The sequence below is a fragment of the Neospora caninum genome, chromosome VIII, assembly GCF_000208865.1.
Source record: "Neospora caninum Liverpool complete genome, chromosome VIII".
In the NCBI taxonomy this organism is placed as follows: Eukaryota; Apicomplexa; class Conoidasida; order Eucoccidiorida; family Sarcocystidae; genus Neospora; species Neospora caninum.
Window position 1 is genome coordinate 3,330,484 of NC_018395.1, and position 16,554 is coordinate 3,347,037.

The following is a 16,554-nucleotide window of genomic DNA, read 5'->3' on the forward strand; positions in this document are numbered from 1 at the left end:
TCGAGAGACCGGAACACAAATGCGTCTTTGGACAAACGCCTGCGAATCGCTTCGTCTTTTTACGGCTCTCGGGGCTCCCGAGTGCGGCGCCGGGAATCTCGCCGTCGGCGAGAATACTGCAAACACTTGCGAAGACGCTTTTACACTTCCCGTTTTGTTGCAACTGAGCATACCTCTGCCGTCGCGCTCTCCGTCGCAGATCGCTCGTTTCGTTCAGGACAGTCCTCCCGACTGAACGGTGTAAGCCGTTTTTACGCCCCTCTGGAGCTCGTACTCGACATTCATCAAACTCCCCATCATATACAGGTACATGTATATGTACATATATACGTAGAGATATATGCATTAATTCGCATTATATGTATAGACTTATATATATAGACAGAGAGAAATGTGGATGCTGACGGGGCAGAAAAACTTACGACGGCTCGCCTTTAGACGCCCTTTGTAAATGTACACCTGCCAGCCCAGAGGCTTCATGTTTCTGTCAATATCCATAGAGAGAGCGAGGTGCTTGCGCGTATACTTTTATGGATATGCACACGTGTGCAGAGTGAGAAACATAGGAGCGAGGTCCGTTTTGGATTCATAGCCAGACGCACACGTTTATGTGCATATCGGCGAATAAATAGGGCTAGGCGCCGACGGCAAGCCTCTTAGAAAGGTCGAGGTGCCGGGCCAAACCCTGCCAGCTTTGCCAGGGCCCGCCGCGGGCGAAATGGGCCGAAACCCCTGTCGTGTTTTTTTCCAGGAGATCTGCAAAGAGACTGACTGTCGGAAAAGAAATCCCTTTTTCGTTTCCCCAGAAAAAGGTAGTTTGTACAAACCTAGGACTCCCGCCAAGCACATCGCCGATGCGTCGTAACATTAATATGTCGAGCATCCGAACAAGCCTTGATCGCTCTCCCTCGCCCATAAGTGACGAGTCTTCATGCAAACGAAAAATGGCTATCCAGATTGGCAGATGCGTGGATACGTCGGTGCGCGTAAAACGCTACACAGAGCGATTGTAAAGAGAAGCTTCCAGAGTGCTTCCTTTCCACATGTGACGCGCAAACGAACGCAGGAACCCCTGCGTGTGTCTGTACAGCAGAACTAGGACTCGCTCCATCCCTCCTTTCCAGGGGGAAAATGCACGCCTTAGGGATGAGCACCAAACGCCCCGAACCAGGACGTCCCGACGCCGCTCGGGGCATCTTGCCCGGCTTATATTCGGAGCGAATGAGGAAGGCCCGAAACGGGCCAAAACAAAACCTTCAACCCGAAAAAAGAGAGCGTGAACTGCATGTGAAAAGACGAAGGTGCGGCATCGCTCCAAACCGCAGAGGAAGAAGACGGAGGACAGCGAGAGGAAAAGAGAGACAGGAAAAAAACAGAGGCGAAGACAAACGTTTCCGAAACGCACGTACAACAGCAGACAAGAGACCAGGAAAAACGAGTGAGGGGCCGAGGCCACTTTACCCTGCCTGTAGGCTGAATGGCGTTGTCTACATTAGAAGTCTCTCCTTCATTTTCTTGTGCTGGTACGCGAGATACGGGCTTTGCTTGTCCTCGTATTCCCCCTGAAGAAGCGACGACAGAAACAACGTGGAGTCGCAAGGCACAAACAAAAACGACTGGACGAAATGCCGCTTTAAAATGTGACACACAAGATACATTCGAACGTTCACGGATATCCTCACATAAATAGGTATATACATCTCTCTCTCTCTATATATATATATATATATATATATATACGCACATAAATACACGCATACATGCAGGCATCCAAATATATATATATATATACGCACATAAATACACGCATACATGCAGGCATCCAAATATATATATATATATATATATCATTTTTTCTGCACCTAAGTAAACCGAATTACACAGCTATGCATCTATCCGCATACCAAATCCATAAATACACATTTACGCATATATGTATGTAGCGACCGTTGTCTGCATGAACATGAGCATGCATCAAACGGTAGATGTCCATACATAGAAATATTTACATATGCATACATCTATGTGCTGCACACATTCCTGTGCACACATGAATACCAGAAAACATAAAATACCTGCATATAGTTGTAGATCGATATATGTGCGCAGATGCTGATAGCTTTTTGTGGGTTTCCAGGGCGCTTGACGATTCTCAGGGAAGCTTACAACCATGCGCTGGGCAGCGCGGGCGTAGTGTTCGTGCAGCGTCAGCTGCTGCGGCCGACACGCTTTGAGAGTTTCGCAGAAATCGCGCACTGCGAGGAGCTCTTCGTGCTCTTCGTAGCCTGGAGTGTACCGTCTGTACAGCTGAATGTGCAAGAGGAAAGGAGACGCAACACGAGGCAGCGCACATCGCTACATGCGGAAACCGCCCAACTGAAACAGCCTGACAGAACCACGCAAAAGGACGCGTACGTGTTGTTGTCGAAGGTCTATCTGGATAGCGCTCTGGGCGTACATAGCACCACGCTGAGAGAGTTCATAGGAAAGGCACGGCGCCGATGCAGGAGAGAGGAGGCACGCATGCCGACAGCGAGGACACGGGGAAAGTCAACATGAGACGACGAGGAAGACGACCCTTCCTGTTTCCACCCAGTGTTGCCGCGCTCTCCCCTCTTGCCTTCAAAGGCAAATCTCCAGGGTTCAGCCGATACATCTTTATCGTTCGCTGAAATCGTTTCACGAAGCGCACAAGGATGGCGTTTCCACCGGCATGAAGTGTAAGAGTGATGGAACACATCTCCCACACTTTTCCACAAATATCAATGGATTCATAACTATAGGTGTATACGTATGTGTATAGATGTATAAACATTTGCGTACGATCACATAGACACGTATATATATATATATATATATATATATATATATATGTCTGTTTGCAAGTATTAGCATGGGTAGAGATATGAATGCGCATGCATGTACGATGCGCTCCCCTCAAGGTGCAAAAGCGCAGCATTCGCCTCGGCGAGCATGGTGTTGTGGACGCTTTACGTCTTTCGTGACATCGCACTATGCCTGTCCGATGTCGACCGTCAGCTTCGCACACGCGTGGATGCGCATCTGTCTGGAAGCCGTTAGGCGGCGCGCTTTACGGAGTTTTAACGGGCCCTACTTCGTGCTTGAGTGTGCGGTAATGCTCCATCATGAAGCGACCGCAGCCCGCCTTCATTTCGCCTTTCGAAATTTGAGGATGCCCACATGCAAGTGCGAGGCGTTGATCCAAGTCAGCTTGTCTCCAGTATTTGTTTGCGTCTAACAAATACTTCAGATCCTCGTTTAAGCTCCTGAGAAAAGACGGCGACGCAGCGCGTTCACACTCCGAATTCACGAGACGGGCTGAGAGCAGGACGGCACGCGCACGCAAGGTAGAGATTTCCACGCTTGTCAGGTGAAGTGGAAAAGAGCAAGGCAAGAGAAACGGGAACGCAGCGGCGTTCAAGGTGCACGTTTCGAGCGCGTGCCAGCGTCTAGTGGCGCCCTACAGAAGCAGAGACTGGCGCATGGCTTTCCGAGACGGCAGGAAGAAAGAGGAAGAGAAGAAGAGACAAACCGACAGGAGAGAGCAATCGAGACAGGCAGGCAGGGGAAAACAGAAGGAGAAAAGAAAGAAAGGAAGACAGAGAGGGTGGGAGACAGAGAAATAGAGACAGACTGACAGGAAGGGCAGCGGAGAGGAAAGGAGGGAGAAAAAGCGAGAGAAAAATTCGGAGAGAGGCCAGCAGGAAGAGCGACAGAGATGTCAGGGGAGGCGTGACGTGTGCGGCAGAGAACATGGAGAGTTTCGAGGCAGATCCTGAGGGATGCGGCGTGTCCTCTTATGGGCTCTTGAGGACCGATAAGAAAAGGAAATGCTCAGCGTGTAGATGCGCAGAGAGAACGACTGCCACTTGAAACGAACGTGGAGGACGAGAACGTGAAGCACGAGACAAGAGGAAGACGAGAATCTGACGAAGAGACAAGAGGGCGAGGGGAATCCAGCTGCAGAGAACACACTTGATGCTTTTTCGCCTTTCTCCCTCATTCGCCTTTGTGCGTGCCTCACCCGACAACGACGGTGCACACGGTGCAAAAAAGCATGCTTTCCATTTCTCCGCCTTCGCCTACTTCCGCTCGACAGCCGCGAGGCGCGAGGAAAAACGCGGCGAAGATGAAACGAAAAAGCGACAAGGCACTCATCGTGCGGTTTCAATCAGCTTCTTTCTCGGATCCTCCAGGCCGCCCGGATGGCTAAAAGAAGCGCCTAAAAAAAGGAACGATCTGCCACGAGAGAGAAGCGCCCTGCGAAAAGAGAGAGAGAAATAGAGAGGGGAGCTGCGAAAAGAAGAGAGAGACAGGGAACTTGCGGAAAGCAGACAGACAGCGGAGAGAGAAGATGGAGGGGGGAATCGGAGGGCGAGGAATTTGACAGGTTGGCGTGTGCCGTAGGCAAGACGTCGGTCCGCTGGGCGGTGAGAGAAACGCGGATCGGCCGCATTTGCAAGACAAGAGGAGGTATCTGTCACCTCAGGACAGGACAGAGGGGGGGAGGAGGCAGGGAGGAAGGAGGAAAGAGGAGAAGCGTGGAAAAGGAGGAGGGAAGAGGAGGAGCGGGGAAAACGAAGAAGAAAGGGGGAAGAAGAGCACGAAACAGCCAAGATTCATGTTGCTTTTCGACTTCCTGGGAGCGCGTGCATGCGAATTCCGAGGTAGCGGTCCTCGGACGGGGCGCTGGCCAGAAGCATTCCAGGGAAGTCTGGGAGGATAAGGTTTCCTGGACAGCTGACAATTCACGCTTTCCTGTTTATTCTCCAAGGCCCTAGAGTTGCTAGAGAAGAGGAACGAGGCAAGGGTGTTAGGTGCTTTCTTCCGCGGCGGAAATCCGCTACCACAGCGCGGCTGGTCGTGGGGGGCTAGCGCGCGCATGCGCAAGTCGCTGGTCCGGGCGCTCCGAACAAACGTTTGCAAAAGGTCCGGTCCTCTCTTGATCGAAATCGCTTAAACCTCTCAGAACCCAACGTCGGCAACTCTGCTTTGTCGACCTTTGAAATCGACCTTTGCGAGATCCAGTGTTCTCTTTCATAGCAGCGTAGGGGAAGAGAGACCGATCCAGAGGTGAAATCTAGGCAGTTAGCTAGATAGATAGGGACAACAGCGGGTCTAAATAGAGAGGGAGACAAGGAGGTAGCGAGCGAGAGGGAGAGAAAGACACGTCTGTGTATATCTCTGTAATCGGTTAACTTTGAGAGTCATGGATGGTAGATGCGACTGCAAGTATGGTGGGAGGCTAAACGTCCCTAATCTGACGACCAGGCGTATGACATTTGATCCTGAGAACAGCTTATGACAACGCTTTTTGACGTGCAACACTCGATACACAACAGTATATATATGTAAGCTAGATATGCGTCATGTTTTCTTTTTGGGCAACCGATATGCGCATGCATTTCTGTACTTGGTCCAGAATCGTTCGCGGCGTGCCGCGCGTCGATGCAGGGATCGCTGAACGAGTATTCTACGCTCAAGCATCTACACGCGTGTGTACATGTTCATATACATAAACATATATATACATATACATGTATATGTATAGGTGCAAATAAATTTGTTATATTTAAGTGGCCCCTGTTCGATGCTTAGCCTGGTGTGTCCGTGGGTCCTGCGAGTTTCAGGAGGTCCGCACTTGGGGCAGCGAAAGAGCAGCCGAGAAGGCAAGAGGCGACGAAGGGGAACGTCAGAAAAGGCACAAAAGGTGGAGAGGAGAAAGGCAAGCAGACGGTTTGAAAAACTGTGGAGAAAAGACGCCGTCCCCTCAGAAACGGATCCACACACACGCAATAACAGGCATTCCAAGGACACAAGAAAAAAAATCGGTCTCGGTGTTCCACCTGTGCTTTCTTCGGATCGTGCACGAACTGACACGGGTTTTTCCCAACACACACATCTGACACATCGGAGGCGTTTTCCGGTTTAACTTCCCACTGTGGGTCTCCGGCAGACTGAATCCCCAGTTCCACCGTCCCTGGGGGCTGTGGTGACGCCGGTCTACCCTACAGCTTTCTAAACTTTCGTTTGGAGATGTTTTTAGAGGAGGCGCTACAGGGCAACGGATGACAAAACCGAGAAACAACCGAGCACCACACACGCCTCTACGGTCCCGGCGCCCACTTCTTCGGCTTCCCTATCAATTCCCTGTAAATTTCTGTGCATCCGCCTACACAAAGCGTTTGCCACGCGACGCTCTCTCCACGTGAACTGAAGCCTCATGGTAACGCAGAACGTGGCCCGTGCTTGCGTCCGTTTTCGCCGCATTTTGGTTTCAGCTTCTGAGTCAGCCGGCCCATGAGAGCCTTGTTTGCGATTCGGTCTCGGCCTTCTCGTTACTTGTCGTCGTCCTGCCGTTGCGGCGGAACCTTCTCCCCCCCGCGAGTTTGTATCGTTACTCTTCCCTACTCGGCTTGTCGATGTCCGGCGTCTGTGGCGTTCCTTCCTGCTGGCCGCCCTTATCTGCGATTCGCGTCTCTCCGCCCCTTTCCCCGCTGCGGCCTCCGTCCTCGCTGTTCATCAGCCACCGCTCGCTCGCCTCTCCGATCACGGAGAGGAAATGCACACGCAACACCCACTTTCTCCTTCAAAACCACAGACGAACAGCTTCTCTGAGAAGCGCCCCCAAGCAGACGTTTTACAGCTCTTTCTCCGCTGCGCTCCTGATTCATTTTTTACCATGCCTCTGCCACCCATGCGCTCGAGCGGCGTCCACTGTCTCTCCTCTCCTCATTGCCTCTACTGTATCCTTTCTCTCTGCCGCCTCACCGTGTGTCTTTGGGTATTCACGGCGAGCCTCGAGTCTGTTAACGGGACAGAGGGACGCGCACGTGAGTCGCCTCCACAACGCGTTGCACTCTCGTGAAGCGCCCAAATAGCTCTGTACACGATTGCACGCAAAATGACCCTCTTTGCACGCTTTGCTGCCTTGATATTCTCAGGCACGCCTTCCAGAGATGGACGACGGTTTAACGCGTCTCTGGACACGAGCGACATTCGCGCCCGCGGGCAAAACGCGCTCCGCTGAGCGGGATTCAAAACCCACAAAGGCGGCCACTTCTTCTCTCTACCCTTGTAACCTCCATTGAAATGGTGCGGCCAGCTGCCACGCTTGACAGACAGCAAAATGAAACTTCCTGTCTTTTCACTCCTATGGAGACGCCCCCAGCGAAAGACAACCACCGTCGCCTCTGCCGCCTCCTCCTACCAAGGCCGCAAGTGTACAGACCCCAGGCTCGAGATTTGTGCTCCTTTACCTCCCCCTATACATGTATATGTATAGATCTCTGCATCGCTCCAAATATGCATACATATGTACAGCATGCATGTCAAGATCTAGGTACACCCGCGTACGCGTCTCAGGTGCGCCTTTGCGGTTCTCCCTCTCTCGTGTAGACGGCGCGTTCTGGATGTTGGCAAAACCTCGGGGTCAGATACTGTTTCCCCGATTCGTTGAGGGAGAAGGCCAAGCCGGCAGCGAGGAAGCCTTTGATCCAATTCAGGGACACGCCGTTGTACAGACCTCTCCACCCCGCGCGTCTGTAGAGGAATTTGAAAGCCTCCACAAGCGATGGCGGCGCAGCCGATCCGGTGTGTCCTGTCTCCTGCAAAACGCGTCCGCACGCAGCGCGAAGCATCCAATCAAGCGTCTAAAGGCAGTCCTTGCTGCAACGCGCTGGACGCGCGCGTGTGCGCGGCGCGCTCTCGGCTGGGAGGGAAAAAGGTGCATGCAAAGCTGACGCAGGGGGAAGCACACACATACCTGTGGCCCCCGCCAAGGCGCAACACCACACAGCGGAACCCGAAGACGGAAGGGACAGAGACACCGCGATAAACGACACATCTTGCGCTCGCGGAAACGCGGTCGTGGACGGCAGGTCCGAATCGCCTGACTCGGTTTTTTGGAAACCTTTCCGGGCCATGCGCCCAAGACTCCAGAACGGACCTCAAACGCGCTCGGCGCAATCGGGCCATGCATGGCAGTTCAGCCGGGGCACTCTGGGTGAAACAGCGCGTGCGCGAAGACGGAAACGCGTTTCGTCTCGAGATCCTTTTCAGCCGTCGCTGCCCGAGGCAGCGGCGTGAAAGCTAAAACCGCTTTTCTGCCTTGTTTTTGAGATAAAGCTACGAGAGTGCTTGGCGGGTTCTGTGTCGCGCGCGTCCTCTGTGCCTCCTTCGGATCCCTCCCAAAAGCCTTCCTCAATGTCCCTGTGGAAGACGCTTACTTGGAACCGATACAGAAAGGAACTCGACTGCATGAACTTCCGGACGGTGTCGAGAGGATACGTCGCCGTTTGCCCCGCGACGCCCGCCACCCCGCCACACAGCGCGTTCACCATGGGTGTGACGGAAATTCCTTGAGCCTAGCAAAGAGGAACGGAAACGCGCGAGGAAAGGAAAACGCTCCAGGCTGAAGACCCAGGCGCCTATACGGGCGGCACCCGCAGACGACGCGTGTGCGGCAAAACCGCTGAACCGACGCCAGAAAGGAAACGAAAGAAGGGACGCAGAGAGACGCGCGCGAGACGGGCCAGCGGCGCGACCTCGGGATGAAGCCAGAGACGCGGGAAAAAAAGCGAGCGGGTCCCGTGACAGCCGAAGAAAAAGTGCAGACAGCGCGCGGATGCGAGAAAAGCGAGACGCGGACGGACGGCGCAGCGGGAGGCAAAATGAGGAATACGAGAGGGGTGATATGTTTTGCGTAGCAACTAAGCGGCAGGTTGAACCTCAGCTGCGGAAAGCGAGAACGCGCGTGGAGAAAAACAAGCGAAAAAGAGAGAATGAGCAGGGAGGAAGCACCTACTCTGCATTCCTCTTTGAGGGACTCAAAAGTGCAAAACGAGATGCCTGCGTAGGGGACAATCCCCAACGCCGTTGCCGAGATTCCACGAAACAGAGAACGAAAGCCTTCAAACTGCCAAAGCGACACCTGAGGGAAAAAGCGAAACGAGACGCAAAACGACCTTGACGGCGCCGCACACTCTCACCCACTCTCCCTTTCTCTTCATTGCTGTATTTCAGTCCCTCTCTTTCTCTCCCTTTCTCGCTGTTTCTCTCTCTCTCTCCCTTTTCTCGCTGTCTCTGTCTCCGTGTGTCTCTTCAACGTCGGTGAGTTTGATTGCTTACCTGGGCATAAGAGAGACGGTGCTCGGTTACAGCCATGCGGGTATTCAACACATCCAAGGGATACGTGATGAGCGTTGCAGTCATCCCTGGAAAGGTACAGCACACAGACGGCACTCACCGTCAGCCAGGCCGCGAACCACACTCTGAAGGCAAATCAATCTTGCCGATTTCCATTGCGCCTTCTCGCACCGACGAGGCCCAGTCGCGATTATCACACACGAGTGCACACCGCTGAGCAGGTGAACAGCTTCGCACATGCATCCGAATATATACACAATTACTGATATACATATGGATACATATACAGTATAGGCGGAGATACATCACGCCTGGAAATTTGTGCTTGCCGCCCCATCTGTCTGCTGGCGCATGTGAACATTCTTTCGTATGGATATGCGTTTGTCAGTGCATACACATACACCCATATAAAATATATATAAATATATATATAGACAGATACATAGATAGGTAGCTGCGTGTATCACCTCTTTCCCGGCTTTTTTCGAGGCTGCGGCGAACCCCGTGGGACGTGCTGTCTCCGTCCGTTCTCGAGCTCGCGCCGCCTGTCCCTCCACAGACCGGAAACGTCTCTTGTCCCGCAATATGCTCCCGTCCCGGACGTCCCCCCTGCGGGCGACTGACCTGCGGCGGAGCCCGCCCCTAGGTGGCAAAGCTTCGGGCACGACGGCGCTCGCGATCTGAGATACGCGTTGTACCGCTCGAAGGAGTAGAAGCTGAAGCCGCTGTAGGGGAAGGCCCTGAGGTCAGAAAGGGAAATCCAGAGACGCAACGGGGAGAGCGTCAACGTGCGTGCAGGTGGCCGTGTGTGTGTGTGGGGGACTGAAGACGAGGAAACGGAAACGTGACTCACCGGATGAACGCGGTTCCATTGCCTCGCCAGAGCGCGCGAAGGCCGCCCTGTTCCGGAGAGACCATGCCTTTCATGACGCTGTACGCGCCTGAGAGCTGGAATGCCTGGCCCGTTGCAGCGGCTTTCACCTACACGAAAAGCCGAAAAAGGAGGCGAAACACCACATGCCGCTTCCGCCGACTGTGCACCAGAAACCCAGAAGCCATGTCAAGCAAGAGAAAAAACTCAATGCGCCCGCGACGCGGAGAACGTCTTTTCAACATCTTTCGCTGGCTCAGAAACGCCTCTCTGGTTCGCACAGAGACATTCAGTTGCTCTTGGTTCCCGGTCAAGACCGGGATCTCCGCAGCCTCCCCACACATTGTGTCGGCCGGAGAGGGGTCCAGCCCCAGAGTGTCCCATCAAAAATCTGGAAGTGTTTCTGTCATCCTCGGGCCCCAGCGCCGTTGGGCGTGAACGTTTGCTTCCTCCAGCCACAGACAGAGAACGCACCTGGAGATGCATTTTGAGGCGGTCCAGAGGGTAGACGACGGTCTTTGCGCATGACCCAGCGAGCGCACCTCGAAGCACCTGGCAGGCCGCGCAAAGAGGCGCTGTCGCCGCTGTCCAGCTGTCGTTGACCATAACTGCATGCGCCGTGTCGGCGAGCGTCTCGGTCTTCACGCCGAGCAGACACTCGGTTTGCCCGTTGCGAGGCGAGTTGCCTGTCGCGCCGGTCGAGGGCTCTGCGCTGAGCACGAGACGCTCACGCGCCCCAGCGACTGCCTCGCCCTGCAACGAGCTCGAGGCTGCCGCACATGAGGCGGGCGCCCGCGAGTCAGGAAGAAGGGAAAAGGGGGAAGAAGAGACGGACGAGGAAGACGGCGGCTTGGGGTGGAGACTGGACGCCGGAGGAAGGTCGGAAGAGGACGAAGGGGAAGGTTGCAGAAGAGAAGAGGCGCGCGCAGAAAACAGCGGGGCTGCGGGCTCAGCCGCTGCGTCCGTGGCCGAGGCGACGTGTCCCCACTCACGAGAAGGCGACGAAGACGGACAGTCCCCCCTGCGGAAAGGCCAGGGAGCCAACATCTTGGAGACACGAGGAGGGTTGGGGGCGTGAGGTCGACGCGGGACAACGCAGAAGGGTTTGACACAAGGTCGCACACTGTCGGAGCCTTTCTTCGAGCGTGAAAAGGCTCTGTTTGGGGCATGTGCAGAGAGCGAGGGCGCCTCGCAACAGAAAGACAATGACAGATCAGACCTGTCGGGCGCAGATCACATCTCCCTATTTAGCGAAGCCGCGGGCAAAGATGGGAAGCGAGCTCTCGGGTGAGGTCGCCTCTGCCGAAAACACGAGCGAGAGGAAGCCTAAGCGGTGCGAAGCAGACACACGTCACCAGCTACCGCCGCACCTGCCTGCGGGGCGAGGCCCCGGCAGCGGCAGGCGCAGCATGAAAAGGTTCGAGCGGCCGTGAGCAACGTGGAGAAGTCTGGGGAGACGTGGACAAAGAAAGCGCGACCGGTCCCTTCTGAACCGCTCGCGGGAAAGGCCTGCGGCGCACCACGGAGCGGACGGAGCCTAGAGCGGCAGGGGCCGGGGGACCAGAAGGTTCATTTCTCCAGCATCCCCAGAGCGTGGGCCGTTTTCAGCGGGAAACATTTTGCAGAAAGTGAAACAGGCGAACTGCAAAAAGTCGTGACACAAGAGCCCAGCCAGAGAGAGGTGCGCGGGCGGCCTGGAGGTTCCGTGCAGTGAAGTAAGAACCGGAAAAGCCGAAACAGCAGAGGTATGGCGTGCCCGTTAAAACAGGAGCCGCCTGTTCCCGTGCCCCGTTCGGCCGTCGGGAAAGGGGAAAACGCGGCCGAAAGGAATTTCGCAAAGTTGACGGGCAAACCGCTAGGTACGCGGTGTACGGACATACGGGGCCGGAGCAGGTTTCCATGAAAAGAGGAGACGCGCTCGTGTTGCTCATTGGGAGTCGATCAAAAAAAACAGATTCGAAATGGGCGCACCAAACTGTCGAACGTTTGCTCCTCGTTCCTCTCCAAGCCCCGTTCGCTCCGCTTTTTCCCGAGCGAAATGGCCGGCCTGCGCCCTGTCAACGGTTGGGTGACTGGGGCGACCGCTTCAACGCAGAAAAGACTGGCACAGTGGTGCAGTTTTTGACGCCGACTTCTGCGAGAACACAATCATGAAACGCGCGCTTGATAAAGTTCCGAAACTGTGCAGCAGGGCTGCATGCGAAGCCAGGACAATTCCAAGGACAACAAACATCTGGGATAGGTCGCGGGAAATGGACAGAGTGCGGAGTTCACGACGAACGAGCCTCGGAGTGGTCAGGGCCTACAGAAGGAGAGCGCGCAAGAGCAACCGAACACGAAAGGTTCCGAGATCGCGACGCTGACACGACTCGCCTCATGCCACAGGCGGCAAAGAGTAAGGAAAAAGCTGAATTCACATCTGACACACCAGAGAGCATGCACCGCGCGTGAATGCATGCTGCTTGCCGGAAGTAGGACACCGCACGAGGCGATTGTGACAGCTTTTTCGCCACGTCGCAGATTTCATACCTGACCCACTCCGTTCCTTTCTATGCTTTTTTCCCACAGATCTTTGTGCTACAGAATCAGCCCCCAGCAATCAGGCTGCATTCTGTACAGCGGCGTTACATTCTGAAACGGTCTTGGTTCGGGACACGCAGTTCTCCGGGGACGACGGAGAGTAAGGGCGAGAGGGGGGCTGGGGTGAAACTCGAGGAGGTCGAGTGAACTTCTCGTGAGAGTCTTCAAGAGCAGGGGAATTTGGAGTGAGGAGCCATCGGACTGCAAAGCATTTCCTGGGTGGAAAACCCTGGGCTCCGCTGGCGCGACGTGGACAGCACACCGTTGCCTTGCACACAGCCGTTACTTAATAGTGGCCGTCGTAACAGTGTCAAGTATAAGCAGTCCCTAAGGGAATCAAGCGGTTGATGTGACCTAAGTGTTCCGTACAGACGAACATCGGCAAGGAAGCTACCAAAGTGAAGATCCTGACATTCGTACAGCTTGTATACAAATGGTGGTTTTTTAAGCATAAGCTGCGCAGTGAGCTAACTGGATACACGGAGCTTGACAAGCATTACTAGATTTACATAGACGACAAAGACATCACGAGTTTATAACGGTTGGTACAGAATATCCAACCTAGCCCTGATTACCCGAGTTAAATAATGCAGGGTTGAACTGTGCAAATATCGCTGTGTTATGGTTCCATTGCAAACCATTGAGATTACAAAGTTCCGGTTTGGGGCTCGTGCAGCGGAGTGGCTGTTCACAAACAGGAGAACGAGCTGGACGAACTGCATTCATAATGTTGCTTTGAGCAAGCAAGCGGGCCGTTTCACCCGAAAGGCTTGATGCATCGCGGGGACGTGGCTAAGCGACTGTGTAAATATATCTGGGCAGAACATCCACTTGTGCCAAGTGGCCGCGGGACGGTGCTACGGAGACGGCGGCTGCTTCGGAAGACTCGGATTCCTGCTACATGCATTCGAATAGAAGAAAAACGTGAGCCGACAGCGCCTTGATGGGCGTCCTGTTGGCGGGAAACGGGGCAACAGCACGATATATGGCGGCGGAAACCTTATGTCTTCCCGCAACTCGCAGAAGGACCATCTTCCACATCTCCTGGGACAGGAAGAATGTAAGGAACTGTCCACGAAGTAGGACAATTTATGGAGGTTACAGAACTCGTTCATCAGCATGCGTCCTCGGCCACGATCCCCCCGCTTCCACAGGTTTTCTTGACACCACATTTGTTATTGGGAGATTCCTTGCCTCCCCATGTAGGAGAGGTGGGAGACAGTTACTTCCTGATGGTAGCCATTCGCTGAGAGGCGCCGTTTCGCGCGATATGCAGGAACCAGATGGAAGACGCTACAGATAACGCGCACGTTCCAAGTACCCGGGGGCTTTTTTGCTCCTCTGCGAAGAGTGCTGTTCTCCAAATCAGCTCTTCGCCCGCACAGCTTTCGCTGTCTGTTTCGGGTCAAAAGACAGTTTGCCGGCCATGCTTCGCCAGGTGAAGGTGCTCAGACGCAAACAAAACACTAGAACACGGGCCAGGCGAAACAGGAAGGTCTAACGTGTTCTTCTGCCAGCAACGTATGTAGCACGCAGGTAGGGCTCCCTGTGCAGAATCGCCCAAGAGGGTCAGACTCCCGTAATTGTACGTATTGGGAGTAGTCGTCACTGAGGGATTTATGACAAGCAAAAGTGCGAATACGGGTACTTTAAGGCCGCGGGATCGTACCGCCTGACGCTACTGAGCGCAAGTGCACTGCTCAGAGTTTCGGATGTGGACCGTTTCTACCAGCACAACCGGGGGCACGACAGAAGAATCCGCTCCACCTGCACACAAAATAAAGCGTGAAAAAAAGTGTTTTCTCTGGTTTCAAGAGGCTCGCTTGTGCCCTCAGTTGAAACCTCACCCCCAGGCGCCGGTACGGTGCATGACCTGCTACCCGCTCCGGTAACACTTGCGGTTGATGTAGCTGATTCGTTGCCGAGAAGAATGTCCGGCATTTCGCGGAAGCAAAGGACTCCATCCCACAGATCGGCCTGTGAATATCATATCTGGGGAGTACCGGCAACCCGCCACGACAGAAACCAACCTGTCATCGTGACCAGAGAGGAAACACTACAGTCGGTTTGGGCATTCTCAATTTTTCTGCACTTGCTCAGGAGCGAAAAAGGATAAAGGGAAAAGGGAACTCTCAAACCGAAAGGCGGCACGCAGCGAGCAAAGACAGCTTGTTCTGCAGGGAGGTCTGCCCATACCAAAGGTTGGGTGTTTCTGTCACGGAAGCAGAACAAATGAACGAGGGAGCGGATTACCAGTTTGAGAGTTCCCTTTTTCCTTTATCCTTTTTCGCTCCTGAGCAAGTGCAGAAAAATTGAGAATGCCCAAACCGAAACAGATGTTGCCCCATTTCGCTGCGAGCATACGCCCGAGGTCACACGGCTCCTCGTATGCATTTCTAGCGGCCAAGAGCCTCAGAACATCCCCTCCGGTCTAGGGCTAGCGCATTTCTATGAGTACGTCTTCTCCAGTGGAAGACGCCTTTGCAAGGGGGAAAATATCGAATTTTCACGCGAAGCCTTTCAGTCAACAGTAATACTGCGCGTTCGGAGTCTGGGACTGAATGCGGCGTCTAATCGAGTGACTCCCGTGCTCACAGTCTCACCGCATGCATCGTCCGGGAGATTCCGATTCAAGGGACCCACCCCGGATTTTAATTTCGGAAGTGAAAAGCACCCAAGAGAGGAACACCAGGTTGAGGATGCCCGAACAGACTGTGGTGTTCTCTCTGAATGGAAACGAGGATGACTAGCCCGTCCACCTGTATTTAAATGTCGCCATGAAGGAGCAATTTCTGTGTCTCGGCTCCTCCCTGGAAGAGACAGCACACGCCGCTGTATGCGAGGCAATTCCGTTTCTGTCGGCATCTTGCCCCACATGGAGTCGCTTTCCGTTTTTCTAAAAGAGATGGCGTTCATCCGTGTGGCTGCTACACCGGCTCGTGGGCGTTTTTTGACCGCCCGAAACTGCAACCGTAGAAACCCGTCCGTCACCTTCGGAGTTCGGACGTGCTTCTAGCGTTCGACGACAGCTTCTTCTTCTTCTTCTTCTTCTTCTTCTTCTTCTTCTTCTTCTTCTTCTTCTTCTTCTTCTTCTTCTTCTTCTTCTTCTTCTTCTTCTTCTTCTTCTTCTTCTTCTTCTTCTTCTTCTTCTTCTTCTTCTTCTTCTTCTTCTTCTTCTTCTTCTTCTTCTTCTTCTTCTTCTTCTTCTTCTTCTTCTTCTTCTTCTTCTTCTTCTTCTTCTTCTTCTTCTTCTTCTTCTGTTGTTGCGCCGGCGGGGAGTACGCCGATCACCGGGCAGACTCCCTCGCCGACCGTATCGCGAAGGCGCGCGGACGGAGTTCCGACTGTCTGTGGCCGCCAGGTCTTTTCTCGGCTCCTGCGATCCGGAATCCGCGTTTGCCTGGCTTCGACTCCCCTACAAAAAACGGACAGGCCAACTGTCGATTTTCCCGCTGTGTCTGGGACGCTCAGGCGGCTGCCTTCACTCCGTTCACCGCCTTCGCGGTGTTTTCATAGTACTCTCGTGATTTCAGCAGTCTTCCCGACACTGGGCGTCTCAGTTTTCCCTCTCGGTCTCCGGACGCGCGACATCTCACTATGGGAATCGTCTCGACGGTTCTACAACTTCTCTGTGGCTTGGACTGCATTTCTCGCGTTTTCCACAAGTTTCCAGAATCTGACTTCTTCCCCTTCGCGCGCCGTTCAGAAGCGTCTTCATCTCCTCTCAGCCCCCCCCCTCGCCTCTTTCTCTTCCCCGTGGTGTTGACGTCGATGGCGAGGACTTCCCTGGTCGCGGCGTCTGTTCCTGTCGAGCGCCTGGTCCCTGACACGTCGGCATTCTCCGGTCGAAGTCGTCGCCTGGCTCCAACTCTACGTGAACGCCACCCTACGCTTCTTTTCTCCTTCCCCGATCAAGCGCTCTCTCTCTCCGCCTC

At 54.1% G+C, this 16,554-nt stretch overlaps 3 protein-coding genes across 3 annotated transcripts; all 3 read right to left on the reverse strand.

Annotated features, from left to right (window-relative positions):
• Positions 1-1,487: 1,487 nt before the first annotated feature.
• NCLIV_034230 (conserved hypothetical protein) lies at positions 1,488-4,477 on the reverse strand (the record flags this gene model as incomplete). Its single annotated transcript, XM_003883619.1, has 4 exons — positions 1,488-1,562; positions 2,167-2,307; positions 3,116-3,284; positions 4,281-4,477. 4 exons carry the CDS (start codon positions 4,475-4,477, stop codon positions 1,488-1,490), a joined length of 582 nt encoding a protein of 193 aa, XP_003883668.1.
• A 2,905-nt stretch (positions 4,478-7,382) lies between these two features.
• On the reverse strand, positions 7,383-11,086 carry NCLIV_034240 (hypothetical protein; the record flags this gene model as incomplete). The annotated part of the gene is made up of 7 exons (XM_003883620.1): positions 7,383-7,628; positions 8,250-8,387; positions 8,828-8,953; positions 9,151-9,236; positions 9,793-9,908; positions 10,022-10,149; positions 10,514-11,086. 7 exons carry the CDS (start codon positions 11,084-11,086, stop codon positions 7,383-7,385), a joined length of 1,413 nt encoding a protein of 470 aa, XP_003883669.1.
• A 4,520-nt stretch (positions 11,087-15,606) lies between these two features.
• Positions 15,607-16,266, reverse strand: NCLIV_034250 (hypothetical protein; the record flags this gene model as incomplete). The annotated part of the gene is made up of 2 exons (XM_003883621.1): positions 15,607-15,876; positions 16,216-16,266. 2 exons carry the CDS (start codon positions 16,264-16,266, stop codon positions 15,607-15,609), a joined length of 321 nt encoding a protein of 106 aa, XP_003883670.1.
• Between the last annotated feature and the right edge of the window lie 288 nt (positions 16,267-16,554).